The sequence below is a fragment of the Nesoenas mayeri genome, assembly GCF_963082525.1.
Source record: "Nesoenas mayeri genome assembly, chromosome: 1".
Lineage (NCBI taxonomy): Eukaryota > Metazoa > Chordata > Aves > Columbiformes > Columbidae > Nesoenas > Nesoenas mayeri.
The window spans coordinates 13,374,511-13,393,911 of record NC_137541.1 but is presented as its reverse complement, the minus strand read 5'-3'; the positions used below and the strand labels follow the sequence as shown (position 1 = coordinate 13,393,911).

General features: G+C 37.5%; 1 protein-coding gene across 2 annotated transcripts in view; it reads right to left on the bottom strand.

Annotated features, from left to right (window-relative positions):
* MAGI2 (membrane associated guanylate kinase, WW and PDZ domain containing 2) overlaps positions 1 to 19,401 on the bottom strand; it is a gene marked incomplete at both ends in the record, with an annotated part of 741,772 nt that overhangs the window by 62,429 nt on the left and 659,942 nt on the right. Inside the window, 4 exons of one of the 2 annotated variants that reach the window (XM_080355648.1) lie at positions 959 to 1,045; positions 2,040 to 2,232; positions 7,872 to 7,963; positions 13,425 to 13,466. In XM_080355648.1, the coding sequence (XP_080211774.1) occupies positions 959 to 1,045; positions 2,040 to 2,232; positions 7,872 to 7,963; positions 13,425 to 13,466 (414 nt within the window). The remainder of the gene's footprint in view (positions 1 to 958; positions 1,046 to 2,039; positions 2,233 to 7,871; positions 7,964 to 13,424; positions 13,467 to 19,401) is intronic. The other variant, XM_080355649.1, reaches the window with a different exon arrangement.

Genomic DNA, 19,401 nt, shown 5'->3' with positions numbered 1-19,401 from the left:
GAAAAACAAACAATTATTATACTCCTGCACCAGAATTGAAAATCTCCAGGAGTTATTGAACCAAATCTGCAACTAAATGCTATAGTCAGTGACAAGAGAAATCTCATTTTCTGGCTGTCATGTTTCAGAAAACTGAATACTGTTTATGTCAGTGTGGCTGCAACAGAAAGGAAATTATCTTACCCTGCAGAATGACCAAGAGCTGGCTTGGCCATAAATGAATGCAACTGAATGCCATTAAGCACAGAAAAAGAAAGATAAAGGAGGAAATGTTTAAATGGCTATTCGGTTGTCAGCTGTGCAACAGATATTCATCACAAAAAATGTTTTACTTCTGCCTGTGAAAAAATGGCATTTTAATCCACATTTTTCTGAATATCACATTTTCCTAATCAAATTGTTTTCCAGAGCTTGCGAATGGTGATTTTCTGTTCCAGATCTGCATAAATATCTGTGCAAAATGGTGATTCCAGGTGAGGGCTAAGATATGTGCATCAGCTGTCAGGCAGGTAAGGAAAACCCCAGATCCCTCTGCTGTATACATTCACACTAGTGAGAAATTCACAGGAAATCAATTGACCTGATGAATTAGTATTGCATTTTTCAGTCATGCCCAGCATCAGTCATTTAATTTTTTTTCCCACAAAGCTTATGTTGTAACACACCAAATTAAAATCCCGTTCAGCTCCTGAAATGCTTAAACATTAATGAGTTACGCACTCTACTCCCCGGTGTGGCACTCTCAAGGCCCAAGAATGACTCCAGGTGTTTTACCAGCTTGCCTCATTTTCTGTGCCAGGAGACCAGAGTGTCTAATAGACCCTTTTATTTAATATTTAACAAGCAGCAGCAAAGGCTGGCATCCACTCTGTGCTACCCCTCGTGCTAATTTTGCCTGCAGCCTGTACAGCCGCCTGACCCGGGAAAGGTGCTAAATCGCAAGCGCTCAGCGGATTACCTTGGTTATTGGCCATTTTCCTAGCGCTGGGGGAGCTGCGAGGGGGCGTCGCACCGGGCGGAGGGGGACCTTTCTGGCTGGAGGACTCTGGAGTCAGTAACAGAAGAAAGTCAGTCCCGCGAGAGCGCGGCTGGCAGGGAGCTGCGGTGCCGCAGTGGGAGGGGGACTGGGAAGACGAAGGTGAGTGGGAGGGCGGCTTTTTTGGCAGGGGAGCGAAGGAGATCGGCGCAGGCAACGACAGCGGATCTGGGGCGCGGGGAAGCAGAAGACATGACAGGCTGGGGAGGTGGTTTTGCTCATTTCTGGTGCCTCAGTGAAGTGTACTCACCACAAATGTCTCAAAAGTTCTGAAATAAACTCCTTTCCTCATGTAAGCAAAGGTTGCAATGGAAAGGCAGCAGATTCTCCCTTTAAAGCTTCAAGAGACACTGCCACACATTTTTCCTGGTTCCAGTGTTTTTCAGTAATTGAGATTGAGCTAGTCTAAACATTTAATTTACTTCAAATTCTTCATATTGTTTTAGGCTTACTTTCTGACTGTGTCTGTTTGAAGAGAGGATCCGGCCCTGTTCCTAGGAGCTGCTTGTGCCATACAAATGGTTTTCAGGCAGCTGGTATTGCAGTTGGGGGGAAATCTCCAAGTGACATCAGTGAGACCAGAAATGGGCTTTTAACACATACAAGAGTGAAATGAGTTCTTGCCCTAAATGGTCAACAGTCTTTGATTCTTTCTCTCATTGCTTATTGACATGGTCAGCATTAACAACTTAGACTTAGGTGAACGTTTTGTCCCAAAAATGGACAAGAGGAGACAGCACAGACCAAGATAGCATGGAACAAATCCAGGGCACTCATGATCACCACACCGGGGTTGCCAATATTGTTTCCACTTCTAAAGGAAATAACACTCAGCTGCAGTGTTTTTGTCACAGAAACAAGCAATACATCTTTACAATTATTCTTCAAAATGACACAAACATTCAGTTTAACTTTACGTATCTCTATTTTTTAAAGCAGCACATGTTTGCGCTGCCAGCATTGAGATCTGTTTTCCCTTTCACCTTCCCCAGTCTTCACTTACCTGTGGGTAGCACCTTTCTCCTCACAGTAAGATTCACTTGCCCGTTTCGGGCAGCGTTATGCATAAGATCAATCACATATCGGTGGGTTTTGCCAGCCACTGGAATCCCATCTACATACACCAACTCATCACCAGGATGGAGACGACCATCTCGGTCTGCTGAGCCCATGGCAATCACTGCTCCGATGAGAATCTAGGCAGCAAAGAAACAAAATCCCATCATATATACGCTGAGCCTCCAATTCAGTGCTATGAATGTTGCAGTGATTGTCCCTTTCTTTCGAAATTAAGCTAGTGATTCAGTGCAGGTCAAGATACCTGTGTGTATGTCTGAAAGCTTTGCTTCTTCTCTGGGGGTATGACTGGAGATGCTTCCTTGCCTTTGGTAAGAAGGTAAGATGTCTCCTACCCACGTAGGAGTGATACACCTGAGAATGGATGATCTACCCGATCTATCCGAAATCTTCAAATCAAGACTGTCTATTAAGGTGCGTTGAGTTTATACAGACTACATTATGCAGAAGATCTAAACAGATTAATTCCATGTACGGGTCTTTTTGACTCAAAATTAGTTAGTCTGCATATTTTTTATTCAAGGTTCCTCACTGCTGTGTGATTTAAGCAGCTGGAGTAATTCACTTGAAGTCAGTAGTGGAAGTGATCCCACTACACAGAGTTTGCTTTGGGCTTCTTTAGGGGAAAAGAAGTGCTATATCAAATGCTGTTACTCATAATAAGTAATTGCTCAGCTAGTGGCTGATTAACAAAATGGAAAAAGGGGAAAATGTCAGCTTACTCTGGGCAGATGTTGTTTTCTCAAATTGACATTTTAATGTAATTTGTATGGAACATATAAACTGGAAAAAAATCTGTTCAAAACCTTTTAATGACTTTCTCCACTTTCTATGCACATAACTTCACATAATTTATTAGAAGACGACACATATATTTTCTCTGAGGAATAAGTGATAGAACAGTTGAGATTGATTCAAACAGAACCTGCTTTCTTTGAAAGAATATTAAAGCATTCACAGAGTGTGTTCCAAAGTTTCCTTTTTCTTGTTCAGTGTGAGAGTGAGTATAGAATGATGGATATGACATGCCGTGTGACAACCCACTTTAAATAATAAAAGATAAAAGCTATCAAGTATTGCTTTTCATGATGAACTGCAAAGGCTAGATGAGGTAGTCACGCAGGTAGTCTTACGGTTTTTTATGGTCTTAGCAACTATCCCAGCAGTGTGTTTAAATGAAACTCCACATGGAACCTGGAGAATTTTCCCCAGTTTCTAGCCTCCCTTTGGCTCACTTTTGCTGTCAAAACTTAGCAAAGAGAGAACACGATGTGGCACTTTCCTGCTTCCTGGTGTTCCTGGGATCCTGTTAAGCAGTGCCAGGCTGAGTTGCCAGAGACACTCTTTCAGGTTCTCCATTCTGTTCTTCAAACAGTGGAAGAATATATCTCAAAGCTTTGCAAAATACTTTGTGCAAAATCAAACTATGAAATATGTATTTATGCTCCTTTGCTAGACAAGAAAAAAAGCTGTCCAAAGCTACATGTATCTAGATCTCCACAAAGCGTTCTCAAAACCTTTACATTTGTGCATCTTAAATGAGTAAGAATTTTTTCCTAGTTATCTTGGGAAGAGATGGGTGATAACTCTCTGTAGGTTGAAAGACTGTAGGTAATGACTTCCTCCTTTGGTTTTACTGATAATTTGCAGTTTCTTTATAATTGGCTGCCAAAGGATTGAACATCTTGTGCATCTTTACCATTTGGGGAAACAGAAATGCAGCTCATAGCAAGGTAGGTCATCAGTATGTCCAGCAAAGTGCAAAAACTCTTTCTAGTTTTGACTAATTAAGCAATTGTTGCTGATATTTCACATGTCCACAGTGGAATGTAATTGTGTTACTCATCTCAGTGGTGGAACAGACTCCTAACATAAGCATCAGGTTGGTGAGTTTGTCAAGATGATGGCCACCATATCTGTTATGTTATTGGTTATATTTAATAGCAAGAATAATTTAATTTTCCTTCTCTTTAATTTTCTGTGTCTGAACTTGTTTCTTATCCAGTATCTGCTCTCATTTCATGGTTGAGTAGTTTCCATAATAGTTACAAATTCTATAAGCAAAACACAAATGGAAACATATTTATCAAGATTGTATTTCTTCTGTAATGCAGCTTCATACTGCCATGAGATTGCTTTGAATGCATGAGGAAAAGGGAGATGACATCTAGGCCATAAAAAGTGTGTTGTAGAGAAAAGGGAAAGTTTCACCTATTGCTTGAAATTAATCATGAGAAATACTGGGATTAGGAGGACTGTGACAGAGCATAATCTGAAATTGAAGCCTGGGTCTATTAATTCATACATGTTAATCTGTTGTGATATTGAGTTTCTTTCTGATACTTGGTAATTATTTGACTTCGAGTTCCAGTTTATCTGAATATAATACGGTAAGTTCACAGGCACATAGTAAAATCTAAATAATACACAGGAAATGTGCGATTCATTGCACCTCATTTGTTTCTGTGACATCTAGATTTGTAGTCTGTGATGTCTAAATCCAAGCTAATAATCTGAACTCTGTCTAGTCACTGCTAAAACTAGGAACCCTTAAGTAGTGGTCTGCGTTACCCTAGTGTTTTACTCTATGGACAGCTGTTATGTCTTGGCACTGTCTGTTTCTTGTCACTGATCATAAAAGGAATACAGAAATACATCTTGCAGGCATTTTGGAGAAGAATCCCAAATAATCTGTGTTGAAAAGGTGAAACAGTGTAATTATATATCCCACGATTTTGAGTTTGAGCTGCACAAATGTATCCAAAATACTTCGCTTTGCAACAGCAATTTGCAGCTTCAGTAAAATTCCGGTTTATGTATATTTGTAACCTTTTAGTGATATTATAAGTCACTGTAATAGAGTAAGATTCTCTCTAACTCCTCAAGTAACTGGGAGATGTGATAAATACCTGTGGTGGTACAATCTCATGAGATTTCAGACATGATTGGAAGTGGCACAACCCACAGTCTTGATATTTGAAATTTCTTACTAAACTTAAGTCGTTGGGAAAGTATCTTTATGCTTACAAATACAGAAACTGCAGTAGCCCAGCAGCACTTTCTTCCTCTAAAGTGCCAGGTAGATGATATAACTAGAAGGAAACTTAAGCTACATTCCCTCTATAGTGTCAGTGTTACCCTTCTAAAAAAAACTTTGTGGATTCTGCTTACTTGAAAAACTTATTGCCTTATTCTGAAGGAATCATATTCCTTTTTAGAAACCAAACCATAAAGACAAAAGGCAAGGAAAGCTCCCTCTTGTTGTGTGTTACCTGGCTACACAGCAGGAGAGCTGAAACAAGTATTTCAAAGCATTTCTGTTCGTGTTTCACAGGAAATACGGGGGTTTGGAGGACGGGCAGAAAATGCCTCTCCTTTTCTGGGGGTGAAAGAAATGGGAGGCTGCAGGTGGGCTGTCCATGGGGGAGCAGGGAAGCAGTGGAGCAGAGAAAACAGAGTTAAGAAATCTTGTGTTTTGAATACAAAATAGATGGAAACTAAAAAAAGTGGAGTGCCTCTATTGTCTTTATTAGTGATGAATCTGAGCGGTGAACACAAGCAGAAGGACAACAAAGAGGCAGTAGGAATTGAGAGGTTCAGCACTGTGACACCTTGCTTTGAGTTGTCTTTTTGCCTCATAGGATCCTCAACCTCAAGCTAGGATCTTGTTCATGTTGAGAACCTTGACACATGGCTTGTGGGAGACATAAAACCTGTTAGATTGATACGTCTGAGGAAAAATGCTTCTGTATTTGCAAGACCTGAAATAGAGATAGCAACCCTGAGGCTAAGTGCAGGCTGAGAGCAATTGTTCAGCAGGACAGTGAAGCATCTTAGAAGGTGGTTCACAGAAGGCAGAATTTTTGGTCATGCTCTCCAAAAATAGCAAGGTGCTTTTCTCTGCACTTGGTATCCAGCTGTGACTCTCTGACTTTGGACAGTAAAGCCAGGTCAGTCCTTTGCTGAAAAGAAACCAGAAAGAGCTGCTTCCTCGGTAGCTGTTCAGTGCATAATGCATGTAGCTGGGAGGCAAATGACTCGTTTCCAAATTCCCACTCTACTGTATTGTTGAGCAGAAATGTAAATTCAGGTCTTTCACAACTCCAGCATGTATTCTTAACCACCAGAATATTAGATATTGTAAACCAGTTTTGTCACAGTCCTTTAGGTTGAAATAATTCTGTTTTATATAAATAATCTTCTTTTAGATGAGGCATCTGAGCTGCACTTTTCCCCATGAGAACGTCATAAACCTCCAATCTGCAGAGCCAGTCAAACAGCAGATCTGTGACTAGTTAATTATTCATTTATAATTAAAAAAAAACACTAGAGAAGACACCAAGACACACATTCCCAGAATACTGAGCAGCCCTGTAGCCAGAGACACTTTCCTGGGAGATGAGAAATACCACTAGACACTACTGTCCAAAGCAAGTAAAAGGATTTTTCTAAATCTTCCACTAGTGCCAGTTCTTTACAGGGTAAAATGTTAAAATGGGACATTTCCTCTAGCTCCTAATAGATTTCCTCTCTGATTTCACCCAGTAGGTGAGCTTTGAGAACCTGTACTGGCTGGGCCATCCAGAAATGACAGGAAAAATGCTTAGGTGAAAAATTTGAAGATGATGGCTCAGTGGCCTCATTTTATGTGCGCTGGGATCTGCTCCATGGCAGAAACTTACATGCCAGAGGGGCTTCACCCACACTGCAAGTGTAGATGATGAAACAGTGTTGTTTTGAAGTTCATCTGTACAGCTTCACCTTATTTAGTTTTGAAAATCAAATCCATTCCAAAACACTTAGTCTAAAATAGAGTCTCTGCATTTAAGCCAGCACTTGAAGCACCTTTGTTAGAATACATTGCATTTGTTTCTTTTTACAGGAGGCATTGGTAAAAAATGTTTATCAGTACTTCAACAGATGTTGACAATGTGTTGGTGAACATTAATGCTTGAATAACAACTATATTATTCTGTATGAACTTGAATATGGAATAAATAAATCTATCAACTAGCTATACATTATCTCAGAAATGTGGTAACACAGGACTTGGACTATGCATAAGGTTGTGATAATAAAATGTTATCATTATTAACTTGGGATTAGCCCTCAATGATAAACCATAATCATAGTTATTTTGAAGGAGTAATAATTCTGCCTGCTCTCTCAAAACTATAGTATTTATACATATCACTAATTTACCAAAATATGTACAAATTTATTTAAAAAATCATGTATATGTTTTATTTTATATTTTATTTTACCTGCAATGCATCTGTGTTGGTTTTGTTACCTGTTATTTGGTTATGGGGATGTTTCCCTCTTAATGGTATAAAGCTACCATTTTTATGCCCGATGCCTTATGTGATGTTGTCATCTAACCTAGAACATGGACTACTGTTCCCTGGTGGGGCTTTCTGTGTTTTTGGAAATAAACTGCACTGTCAACAGTACTTTTAACATTATACATATATATAGTCTGCCTATACTGAACAGAGTTATGCATAGTTTTACGTAATCTGGTTTTTAAAATTTTCTGCTTAAACTAGGTTTTGGAAAGTAAGGATTAAAAGATGCCAGGCCACACTCTGCAGCAAAGGGCTGAGAGTCCTGTCTTTTTCTATGGATGAATAAAAAACCCATTTCACTCATAGCCTTAATAGGGCGTTCATTTGGGCTCAGCTATGTAGCAATATTTTTCTGAACTTTACACAGTTTATAAAATTATGAAAAGGAAAGTCAGGAAGAAACAACTCACAGGCTGTCCAGGCTCATCTCCTCCCAGGATTCTGAAGCCAAACCCAGACTCCATCCTCCGAAGGTGAACATCCAGCTCCTTGTAATCGGGACCTGGTTTAAAGGGAAATCCCACTGAGCAAAGCATTTTGGCTTTGTCTTGAGAATTTGCACCATCTTCCCTCCCACCTTGTTTTCACTGCACATGACTAATGGCATCCTGGTTGGAACTGGTGGAAACAAATGGGACACAATGTGTTGTACAAAGACAAGGAGGAGACTTGAAAATGTAGCTATCTTGAAGGATGATTATGCTCAGTAGAATATACTAAACCAAGCTAGAACACATTCACAGGAGAACAGTACTGGAAACGTCTGTTCAAAATAGAGGTTATAAAGGTGCCTTCTTCCTACAACTGACTTCACAACATACTGCTGTTCATCCACCTCTGGCATTTAAATTGTTTTCCTTGAAGTTTGTTAAAACCTAAAGAGAATAAACTGAAATGGGAGATAAAGATGAATTGAAAAGTTATTAGTCCAGCTTGTAGAAGATGAATAATCATTACAAGTTGCTTTAGTTTCACATACAGACGTAAACCAGTCTTTTTATGTAATGTATCTTTTAAGTACTCCATTTGCAGGTAATACCTTCAATAAGGAGTTTTAATGAAAGCTATAATTATAAGCCTTTGACTCCTAAGGTTTAAATTGAAAGCTAACATCATTAACTTGAACTCCTTAATGCTACTCCATTTAAGTCTCAACAGCTTTATGAATCATTAAAATTGTGCTTCCAAATGCCTGTGTAACTTGCCTGTAAACATACATTCTGCCCTGGAATATATCTGTTCAGGAATGTACTGCTCTTTAAAAGCCAGTTTCTTATAAAAGTGTCTTTAGGTTCACTTGAAAGAGACAGTTGTTTTGGATCTTGATACCCTCAAAATATAAAAGAGACATTTTGAACAAAATTTCAAATTATATAAAGCGAAACAATAAGGAGTTAAAGGACTAAGAAGTGGTCTATTTTGACTATTGCTTTGTCTGCATGTTCAGCGATGCTTTAGACTCATCACCCAAAGCAGGACAGTGATTAACAAGATGACCTTTCGTACAGCTTGCACTCTGGCCTACAAATTGTGACAGCTTTTGGCCAATGTGAGCTAGTTGCTAAACCCAAAAGACAGAACGGAATGAGTAAGTTTACTTCATCAAACTGTAGTGTCTCCTGTTGTGACTTCTTTCCTCAGGAGGGAAGGGACTACAGATGGCTTAAACACAGTATTTCAGTGACTGATTTACAGATACCTCCCAGAGCCATCAGTGGACACCTCACAAACTGCAGAGTTGGGCAGATCCCAGGTTTAATCTGGATTAAAGCTGATTCAGTTTTAGTCAGGTCTTGCAAAGATAGACACAGAACTACATGCAATGGCAATATACCATGACTATGCAATAAAAATCCTCTCTGGACAGAAGCACAGTGATGCTCTTGTGCTTTAATGCTTCTTGGGTTCCCCCCCTATCTGGGACTAGAAAGTGCATTGTTTCAGCAATGCATATCTGTATGAGTGAGACTGAATGTTTCAGTTGAATCACAAATGTTTCAGTTGGAAATATAAAAGTATTACTTTTCCCTTCCAACTTGCTTCTCATATCTTTAGAAGACAAATGCAAAAAAATTTCTACCAGGTTATTACCCTGACTTTTTTCAATTTATTTGATAAGTGTCCCAACAGTGCATAAAAGAACAAGTTTGTGCACGTACAGTGTGTTAACTTAATGTAAAGATTGTTTCAAAGTTGTGAGAGGCAAAGGAATTTTAAGATGAGAGCGATACTTTATCTTCGCATGATCTGCTGTGCCAAGGTATAACAAGGATGGAGCTCAGTACTAGGGAGAGGGCTTTGTAGACAGACACAGTGGGATCTTCATTTATAGCCCAGGTCTAACACTCAAAGGCGCTGCTTCCAGCAGTGTGTCACAAGCCAAGAACTACCTTTATTTGCACACACATGAATGAATATACGCAGTTGGGAACACATTAAGAAAGTGTGAGAATATCAGGGTGTGAAGAATACATACTCTGGCATACTGAGATGAAAACTTCCCCCATGTACATGCATTGACAAAGCTCATCCAAATCAACATTGGCACCAGACACCAAAATAAGAGGTACCATTTTTTTAAAAAGAGGCTGATTTCTACATGGAATGGAAGAGGTAAGCTCTGTTGACCATGAAAAGGTTTAGGCTAAAAATACTGTACATGAACATACTTTTTAATCAGTTCTAATACAGTTTGGAAACCTTTGGATAAACCAACCACACTATCATGCTTGTTCAGAAGCGCCTTCCCTCCCAAAGAGCTGAAAGTCTATGGAGTCCATTTTCTGCCAACTCTTATCAGGTCATTGAAAATTACTTTTAAAAAATAATGTTATTTTCCATTCCACCTAGCAAACAAAACATAGAACTGGATAAAATCCCTTGGTCACCTAGTCTAGCTCTCTGTTAATGCAAGTCTCTGCAAGCAAACAGCACGCAGACCTTTCCAGTAAAGACACAAAGAAGACACTGTTTGTCGTCTTTGTCACTAGGTCACCTGTCTCATTCAGAATTTTCACTAACGGATTGCACATCATGATTTACTTACTTTTTGACAGTAATATTGCACTATCTCCAGTGACTGACTAGTACACTTAAAGTGTTTCCTCCAGTGCTGTTTCTGTTTGTTTCAGCTTTTGTGCTTGGTATGATACGACTCCATTGGCTGCACTGACCAGCTCTCCATTGGTCTGGAGAAAACTATACCATAGATACCGGAGGTTGTATGTCAAAGTGCAGAACTGATTTCCACCCTTAGATTTTGTGCTTAGGACATTATTGAAAAGCTCTCCATTAATGTTACCCTTTCAGTCCAGAAACTGTTCTTTCGGTAGAATTGCTTATCTACTTTCTAGCCATTCTTCTTTACATTTTGTGCTAAGCACTGTCTTCTCAAGGCTAGCATGGAAGTCCATCAACTATAACTGGCATTTTGTAAAATGTCAAGTTGAAGTCTAGATTGACTAAACATGCATTGCTTTTTTGGTGCAAAAAATCTGTTATAAGGTTAGTCGATTTTTGGCAGACTTCTTTTGCATTAGGTCTCAGCTTATCTCTATATCACCAGTCTTTAATCAAAAATATGTTTGAAAGTCTCACTGATGATGAAATATCTTTTTTTTCCTGTTTCCTAAAGACACACAAGTTGTTCACTAGCATTCTTGGTAGATATACTAGAAGTCCCCACTATTATGTGGCAGCAGTTTCAATATTCGTGAATGTACATCAATCAAGTATTCTCATCCCTATAAATAATTACATTTCCTCTGACATTTCTTCAGTTCTTGCTTCTCTATGATTCCGATACTCTTTCTTTTTTTTTTTTTTTTTTTGTTATGTTTGTTAGGTAAACTAAACCTTTTCTTGCAGGAACAGATTTTCCATTGATCATACAAAGAAAATGACCTATACCAGCAGGAAATTGACACTCCTGTTCTTTGCAATATACTGCAAACTGTTGGTTAATACAACCTCATAGTGAAAAAAAAAATATATTATTTTTTCTGTTTGTAAGCTAGATTAGCACCTTGTAGTTCATGCCAGGCACGAAGAAATGAATAGGTTTGCAGACATGGGAGTCAAGCCAAGACTAGAGTTAGTATAGTCTTTCGTACAGTTTGCTCTTCCTTCAAGTCAGCTTAATACACCTGAATGTCTCATCTCCTACAATTTTCATGGAAAGGAGAGTTGCAGCTTAAAGTCAACATTTCTGATCATATAATATGGGTATCCTGTACAAGAATAACAATGTTCCCTGTTCTCCCTTGCGTACCTGTACATTTATATTAGTAAAAGAATTTTAGATTTGCCTGCTAGTAACTTCATTGTCTTTTTTTACAGTTATAGCATTTTGTTTCTTCTTTTTGTGTAAAGGAAAACTTTCTTAACTGATCATTTGGTCTAGAAGAGAAAAATAAATACAACATTTTGCTATGTTACAAAACCAACTGGCTCCTCCATGAATTTGGGAATGGTATTGGATAAGTTGTGATTCGCCCATTGTTGCACAGTGAGGATGGTAAAGAGCATTGGGAAATTCTGTTGTCTGTTTCCTGAACTGTGAGGAATGTGCTTTAAATGTAAAACAACAGTGAGATCTCATAGGTAAAGATGTGATTATCAGCTCTTAGCTACATTTCTGTATTGTATTCATCTTGATTCCTAGGTGAATTACGCAATGATAAGTGTACATGCAGTTGTTTCTTAAAAGTATGTAGAGAAAATATATCCCTGAAGATGATTAATTCATTTTCTGTATGAGTCAAGTTGCATAACTGCTATGTGATTTTTATAGTGATAAACCTGGTATTTGCGGTGATGCTGTATATTCTGATATTTTTTATTAGTATTAAATCTGTTCTGTATTGCAATTAAAACAAGGATGAAGAGCTTTGTTGTAGTAATTTCACAGTTTTTCTGGGTGTACTCTACTTTCCTGCTAAAAATAAAAATTAATTTGGACTTCTTTGCTGAAGTTGATGAAGATTTTTGTTCCATATAAATTATTATTGTGAATTGTGAATTGTGGTTGACATAAATCTACAATAACTTTTTATCTGAGATTCAGTTGCTCTTGAAAGATGTGAAAAGCTTGAAAACAGTGATGGGTCTGCTGCTCTCTAACACGAGTAGCTTTTTAAAAAAACACGGACATTTCCTCTTGGGTGTTTATAGAGAGGGAAAACTGGTAAAGACTTCAGTATAAAAATCAGCAAAGCAAAAAGAACCCCAAAAAATAGAACTGGTGTGATAACAGAGTTATTCAATATATAAACCCTACTGGGATGTGCAAAACTAGCACAATATCATATTCAAGTTAGGATGTCTGTCCAACCTGTGTAGGACTAGAAAAAACAGAATTGTCAAAACAGCCTGTTTTAACTGTTCACTTAACATGATCACATTGGGAAATTAGGTACTGCTGGTTTTTAAACAGGTCCATTGCCACTTTACAAGACCAATCTTGATTCAAACACCCCAAAAGCTACTATTTTTGAAAGTTTTTGCTTTTAGGTGTTTACAGAACAAGATACAGCTATGGGAGCAAGGAATGGCTTGGTCTGCCTAATACATTTATTTTGTTCTTTTGCAAATAAAGACCAAAGTAACTTCAGTTTTACACAAAATATTGCTTAAGCTTAAATTTGGGTATGAAGTAGAGATATATTTGTATGTTAAAAAACTGAACACTAAAGTATGAAAGCACACATGAAACATCGTAAAACATATACAAAGACTGCCTGAAGAAAAATAAATACTTTTCCTTGCTCAAAATGATTTATCTTGCTCAAAAAAGATTTATAGTTATCATTCTATACCCCACAAAGTTCATACAAAAATAAAAGGGTGACCGAGCTGTCATGACTGGCAATTATCTAGAAAAATGATTAAATAAAGAAGAATAACTAAAACATAAAATGGAGGACAATTGGTTTACAGAACAATGAAGGCTGAAGAATACTTGCCAGAGGAATCCGCTCGAAAACCAGTCCTGGGCAGCACTTGTTCTGAATAGGAAAATGGGGAATTAAAGATGAAACACATTTCTCAAGTTATTTAAAGATGCAGCATCAATTTCTCTGCTGTGTTTTGAATTACTGAAGTGCAATTTCTACTTTTTATTGCCTTCTTTCTTGTTTTTTTACTCCTCCCCTCCTTCCTCACTTCCTCGGTGGTACATGTATGTGTTCTGCCTAGACATATACCTGCCTGTCCATTTCTATGTGGAGAGAAACAGATGGTGAGATGGTAATGTTCCTTTAACATAATATAGGTTATGATGAAGTTAAAACCGTTAATGTGTTTAAAATTGTGTAAGTTAAATATAATGTTTGTTCTTATTGAAGTACAGCAATAAAAGGGAAAATTTAATGGCTGTGTTTAGATGATTTGTTGACTGCTTTTATTCATCTCAATTGCAAAATGTCTTTTATTATCAAGAAGAGCAAGATTTTGCTAGAGGGATGTATGTTGCCAATAACAACAACTGCTTGTAAGTTAAGGCAAATGCAGGTAAACCCATTTAACCTACTTTTCACCTGCTGTGTTAGGAGTTGTGTCACGTGGGCTATGGTGTTTTACTTTGTAGGTGGCTGCACATCTTTGCTTTGGTGGTTAAAAGAGGTAATTTCTTCACATACTTCAGATTTTGTAAAGCGATTTGTGATCCTTCAGGATGAGAGGTGATATCTAAATGTAAATTATTCCACCAGCACAATTCTTGAAAGCCAGAGCCTTTGAAACTGATGCTGCTCCACTGGAAACTTGGAGAAATGATTTTTTTACTCACATCCCTTCAAGATTTTAGTGGGATTCTTAAAAGAGACAGAGTTATTTTAATGTACAGAAAGCAATTTCATTTTGATAGTCTCGATTAGCTTTTATTTTTGAAAGGACTCAAGCCTTTTCTGTTGGTCATCTAGCTGGAATTACTCTTCTGAGCTGCTGTAAGATTGGTTCATTCTGTGTTTCCATCTCTGCTTGCATTCACAGAATCACAGCATCACAGAATTTTTGTGGTTGGAAGGGACCTCTGGAGATCATCTGGTCTAACCCACCTGCTAAAGCAGGTTCACCAGAGCAGATCACACAGGAATGTGTCCAGGCGGGTTTGAATGTCTCCAGAGAAGGAGACTCCACAACCTCTCTGTGCAGCCTGTTCCAGGGCTCTGGCATCCTCAAAGTAAAGAAGTTTCTCCTCATATTCAGATGTAACCTCCTGTGCTTCAGTCTGTGCTCATTGGCCCTCACTCTAATATCCCTCAGATCTGGCCTCAAGCAGCAAAATGAAAGAAGCACAAATGTCCTCAAACTGTGACAGATCGGGGAACAACTTGCTGTGTTAAGATAGTCACATATCTTAAGTGAGTTAGCAGTATCTTTCTTGTAAACTGTTTTTTGTGGTCAAGCAGAAGTGCCTGTCAATGAGGTAGTTTCCTTCAAAGCTAATCTTGTTAAGCTTGATCTGGCTTTTGTTCTTGGAGAGATGTCTTTGGCTTGCAGAACTTCATGTAGTGTCTCATGGTGTTAATTATCAACTCATAATCAACCATTATGAAATCTACCATTTTTTTTTATTGTAGTTTAGAAATTCACACATATGGAGCTTGGAACTTTGCTATGCTGAAGATGTTGAATCAAGCCTTAAAGTTCTTAAACATAAAACCTAAGTGCAGACCTGTATTTTTGGTAAATACAGCAAAGCAATGTTCATTTTAGGAAGAATCTACTATCAGCAGTATGGTTCTATGTGCAGTACATGATATTTGTAATTATGTCACTGGCACTTTGAAAAACAGAATATAATCTTTAAATTGCTGTCTCATTTAATAGGCAACTGTAAGCAGCTAGTCAAAAACTTCAAAAGTGGAAAAATCTGTGAAGAACATTTAACATACAAAAAGGGGCTTTATTAGCAATGTATTCCTATATGAAATACTGAGATTTAGGTAGTTATTTTCAAAACTGATATAGTTCTGGGGTCAAAGACCCTACGGAACAGCAACTTCTAAGTGAAGAGGAAGGACCCCTTGGACTGGTCCTCAACCAAGCAACCAGTATGTGCACATCCTGGTGCCCTGTATCTACTGAGAACAAACTGATTGAACTGGTGACTTTACCAAAACACTGAGATAGACACTCCAGCAAGATCTGTTTTATAAAAAACCTGTCAATTACGTTTTGTAGGAAACTAACCTTTACACAAGACAATTTGAAACTTTCCATTTACTTATTATTAAAGTAATTTGGGCATTTTCTAAACTTTGACTAAGTTACACCTCATCTCTTAGGAAATGAGGCAGCAGAAGGCATGTTTGGAGACGTCCAGACTACTCAAAACTGTCACCATGAAGAGGCATTCAAAGTGCAGAAATCTTTAAAATGTTGACATAAGGTTTGTGTATTCTCCAAACAAAGCCTTTTTGGTTGAACTTCCATGGCTGCATTGTCATGAGTAGCTGTAGTCTTTTCTGTGAAACGGGAATGAAATAATTGCAAAGTAGTGCTTGAGTAAATAATAAAATACCTGGTAAAATGGCTGCATTAATTTTTCTAGTTCAGCTAACCTGTCCTAGAAACAAGAATCAGGAAAGTAAAACTAAGAAGCCTTCTTCTGAACTAGTACTTGTATGTAAGTGTAACTGAAACGAATCTGCATCATGGGGATTGCTCTATGTACTCTAAAGAATGAGGATGCAGCTGTGGATTTCAAAGGTTCTTTCTATACTTCAGGATTTCTTCCATATCAGATGAATGCAAAGTCAAGGCTAATTTTGCCCTTAGAAGATAGAATAGTAACAAGCTTGCACATTTGGCTTCATGCTTAATCTACAATAAATTACACTCATGGTTTTGAAAGTGAAAGCTGCAAAATATTTGTGAAAACAGATAAACAATAAACAAGACCTGGCATACAATCCTGACTTAACTGGAACCAATGGTGAAAATATCAGACTTCGTAGCTGGCAGATACAGCCCTAGGAGCACAGTTCACCTACAACATGACAGAAGGGTACTCTTATTTGCAAAATGGAGTCACTGGTATTCTCTGGAGGAATGAAACTAGTACTAGGAAGCATTTATTTTTCAGCATCTGAGTCCTAGCTGTGCTTAGGTAAATAGGAGTTTTACAAATGAGCAGAATGAATATGATCATACTGCAACGTCCTTTCCAAATCTGGGCAAGCAACAGTTTGAAACAGCACACAGGCAATGAATTTTCCATGTGCTTGTGACCAATTCCCCAATGCTTGCATGTTAGTTTTCTTAAATTATTATTTTGACTTCTTAAGTACACCCTATCACTTTGCAGATGAAAATCTATTTGTATACATTGTAGTAAAGTGTAAATTGTTTAAGAGAAAGGAATACTGCATCTTTAATACTGCCATCAGTTGTAAAACTGACACTTCACATTAGTGTAGGCTGTTTGGGACCTACTTTGCAATCCAGCGATCAAAATCACTTTACATCCACAGTACTGTGATGATGTTAGTCTCATGATTTCATTTGAAAATGCTTTTGGTTTCCCTGTCAGTTCTTATAACCAACAAATCCATTTTGTCATGGCGAGTAACTCTTTCTGCAGTGATGAACAGTACAAAATTATTTGATGGTGGTCTGTTAAAATGTATCTCCTTTTGTTATGTATCATACCTTATTAAAAAAAAAAAAAGGTTACATTAATTTAGTAATGTAAGTTCTTAGACCTTCTCTATGCTATTGCTTGGGATAGCAATAGATGCAAGCAAAACAACGACCTGTACTGTCTAGAAATTACTTTGAAAAATTACCTTCGAGAAATTACCTTCATATAATTCAATTGCTCATGGTCAAGGAGCAATTTGATGATAATATGTAATAATTAGTAATTTCCCAATACTCTTTTATTTACTAAGTGAAGACAGGCATGTCTTTACTGGTACAAAGGGCAGTAACTGCTGAACAGAAGTATTGAAAGTATGGCAAACTGAGCTCAAGGAATATTTGAAACTAGAACCTAATTTTCTAAATTTGTAGTCCCAAACCCTTTACCCATTCAAATAAATACTTTCTACCTCTAGAATACTTCAGAATACTGTGTATTTAACACTAGCATAGTGCTATATATACATATATATGCACACATATGTATATACCTTTTTAAAGCACCATAACCAAAATTTGATTTTTTTTTTTAAGAGATGAGCAAAAATGGGAAAAATTGTTACAGACAAAATTTTTGTTAGAAAAATATTGTCTGAAAAAAATGCATTAACAGTTATGTGAAAAATTTCTTTCCATTTTTAAGACTGTAACTGTGTAGGACTTCGGGCAACAGGCATTGACAAGAAAATCCTGCTTAGTTGTAGACCATGCCATAGAACCTCTCAGGTGATCATTCATTCAGTTCTATATAACTAGCATTTTTTTATGTTCCACAAGTATCATGTTTAGGAAACCCTGATGGTCTTTGTATTTTTCTGCAAGAATGGTATTTTCAGAGTTACAGATTATGATTAAGTATAATGCTGTCTGACAAATCTTTCCTATTTTTGATACTTTAATACCTGATCTGAATACCCACAGTGGTATTTCAGATGAAAAGTATCCTGTGAATATGTATTGAAATACTTGTCTATGACCCTTAGAGAAAGTTATTCATAAGTCTGCATAAGAAAACACCCTTATTTTATGAAGGCTAATAACGCATTATGTTAATACATGGGCTATTTACATGTCTCACAGTTGTTGATGGACTGTGCTTTTTGGTTCTTTTCCAATTTGTCTAACTATCTGGCAGAAAAAAATGTACAGAGCATAAGACAGATGATGGATTAGAAAGGAATTTGGGCAATTCGTGATACCATGGTCAGAGGAGAAAATAACATGGGAGATTTTGAAGGAAGGAACCCTTGTTATTCCAGTAAAAGGTGGAACTGTAATTATTCAGTTTTCGCTTTTAATGAGAGCTTATCACTGGCTTAACTCATTCTTCCTACTGGCATTTCTGTGTCACATCACCAGTCTTGGTCTAATACACTCACTGAAGGACAAATGTAACCTTTTATTTTACTGCTTTCTTTGAAGGAATATAAACCTGAATTTATATTATACATTTTATAACTATATAAATACTATAGCATTATGATGCTCAACAGTTCTGTGTCCCTGTTTGCCTAATGTCTTCCTGCACAGGCCCCTGAACAAAGTTTGTTATAAACTGTGTATTTACAACAAACAGTATTCAATATAACATATAGGACAGGATAAAGAAAATGTTAAATTCAGGAGAATGAGTTCTGCCAATGGCAGCTGTGGAGCTCCATTTACAGCTCTAACAACTGGTGCATATCAAGTCTCATAATTTTTTTGTTAATATTTTTTGTTAATAATTTTGTTAATTTTGTTAATAATTCCAGATCTGATGTTCCATCTTCTAGCTCTTGTACCAAGCTTCCATGGATACCAGCAGAGTCACACTGTCAATTACATCCCAAGAGTTGTTGTAAGGAGAAAGAAGTTAAAGGATTGCCTTTAAGACATCTAAAATTTATAGTTGGATGTAAAAAGGAAAAATAATTCAGTTGTTTGAGCAGGTCTGCTCCTCCATTTCTGAGTTTTGAAAAATAATGTAACAGCAGAAAGCTTGGTAGGTTCTCTTTACCAAAGAGAAGAAATGAGGGAAAAAAACCAACCAACCAACCAACAAGAATCAGTGGGAGGGAGAGACATAGGTCCAGAAAAGAAAGAGAACTATAATTTCCCATCTTTTACTTTTAGGCAACTGTTTTGGATGATGTGATGCTCTTCAACAGTCTTTGGAAACACTTTATTCTCCTTTTTGGCTACTTGGAGCTATTGAGCAGAGTTGATGGGTGACAGCAGGAGCAGGTGAGAGCTAACAGGTAGGAGCTGACAGGTAATAGCTAACTAGTGACAAATAATTTTCCAAGGAGCTAC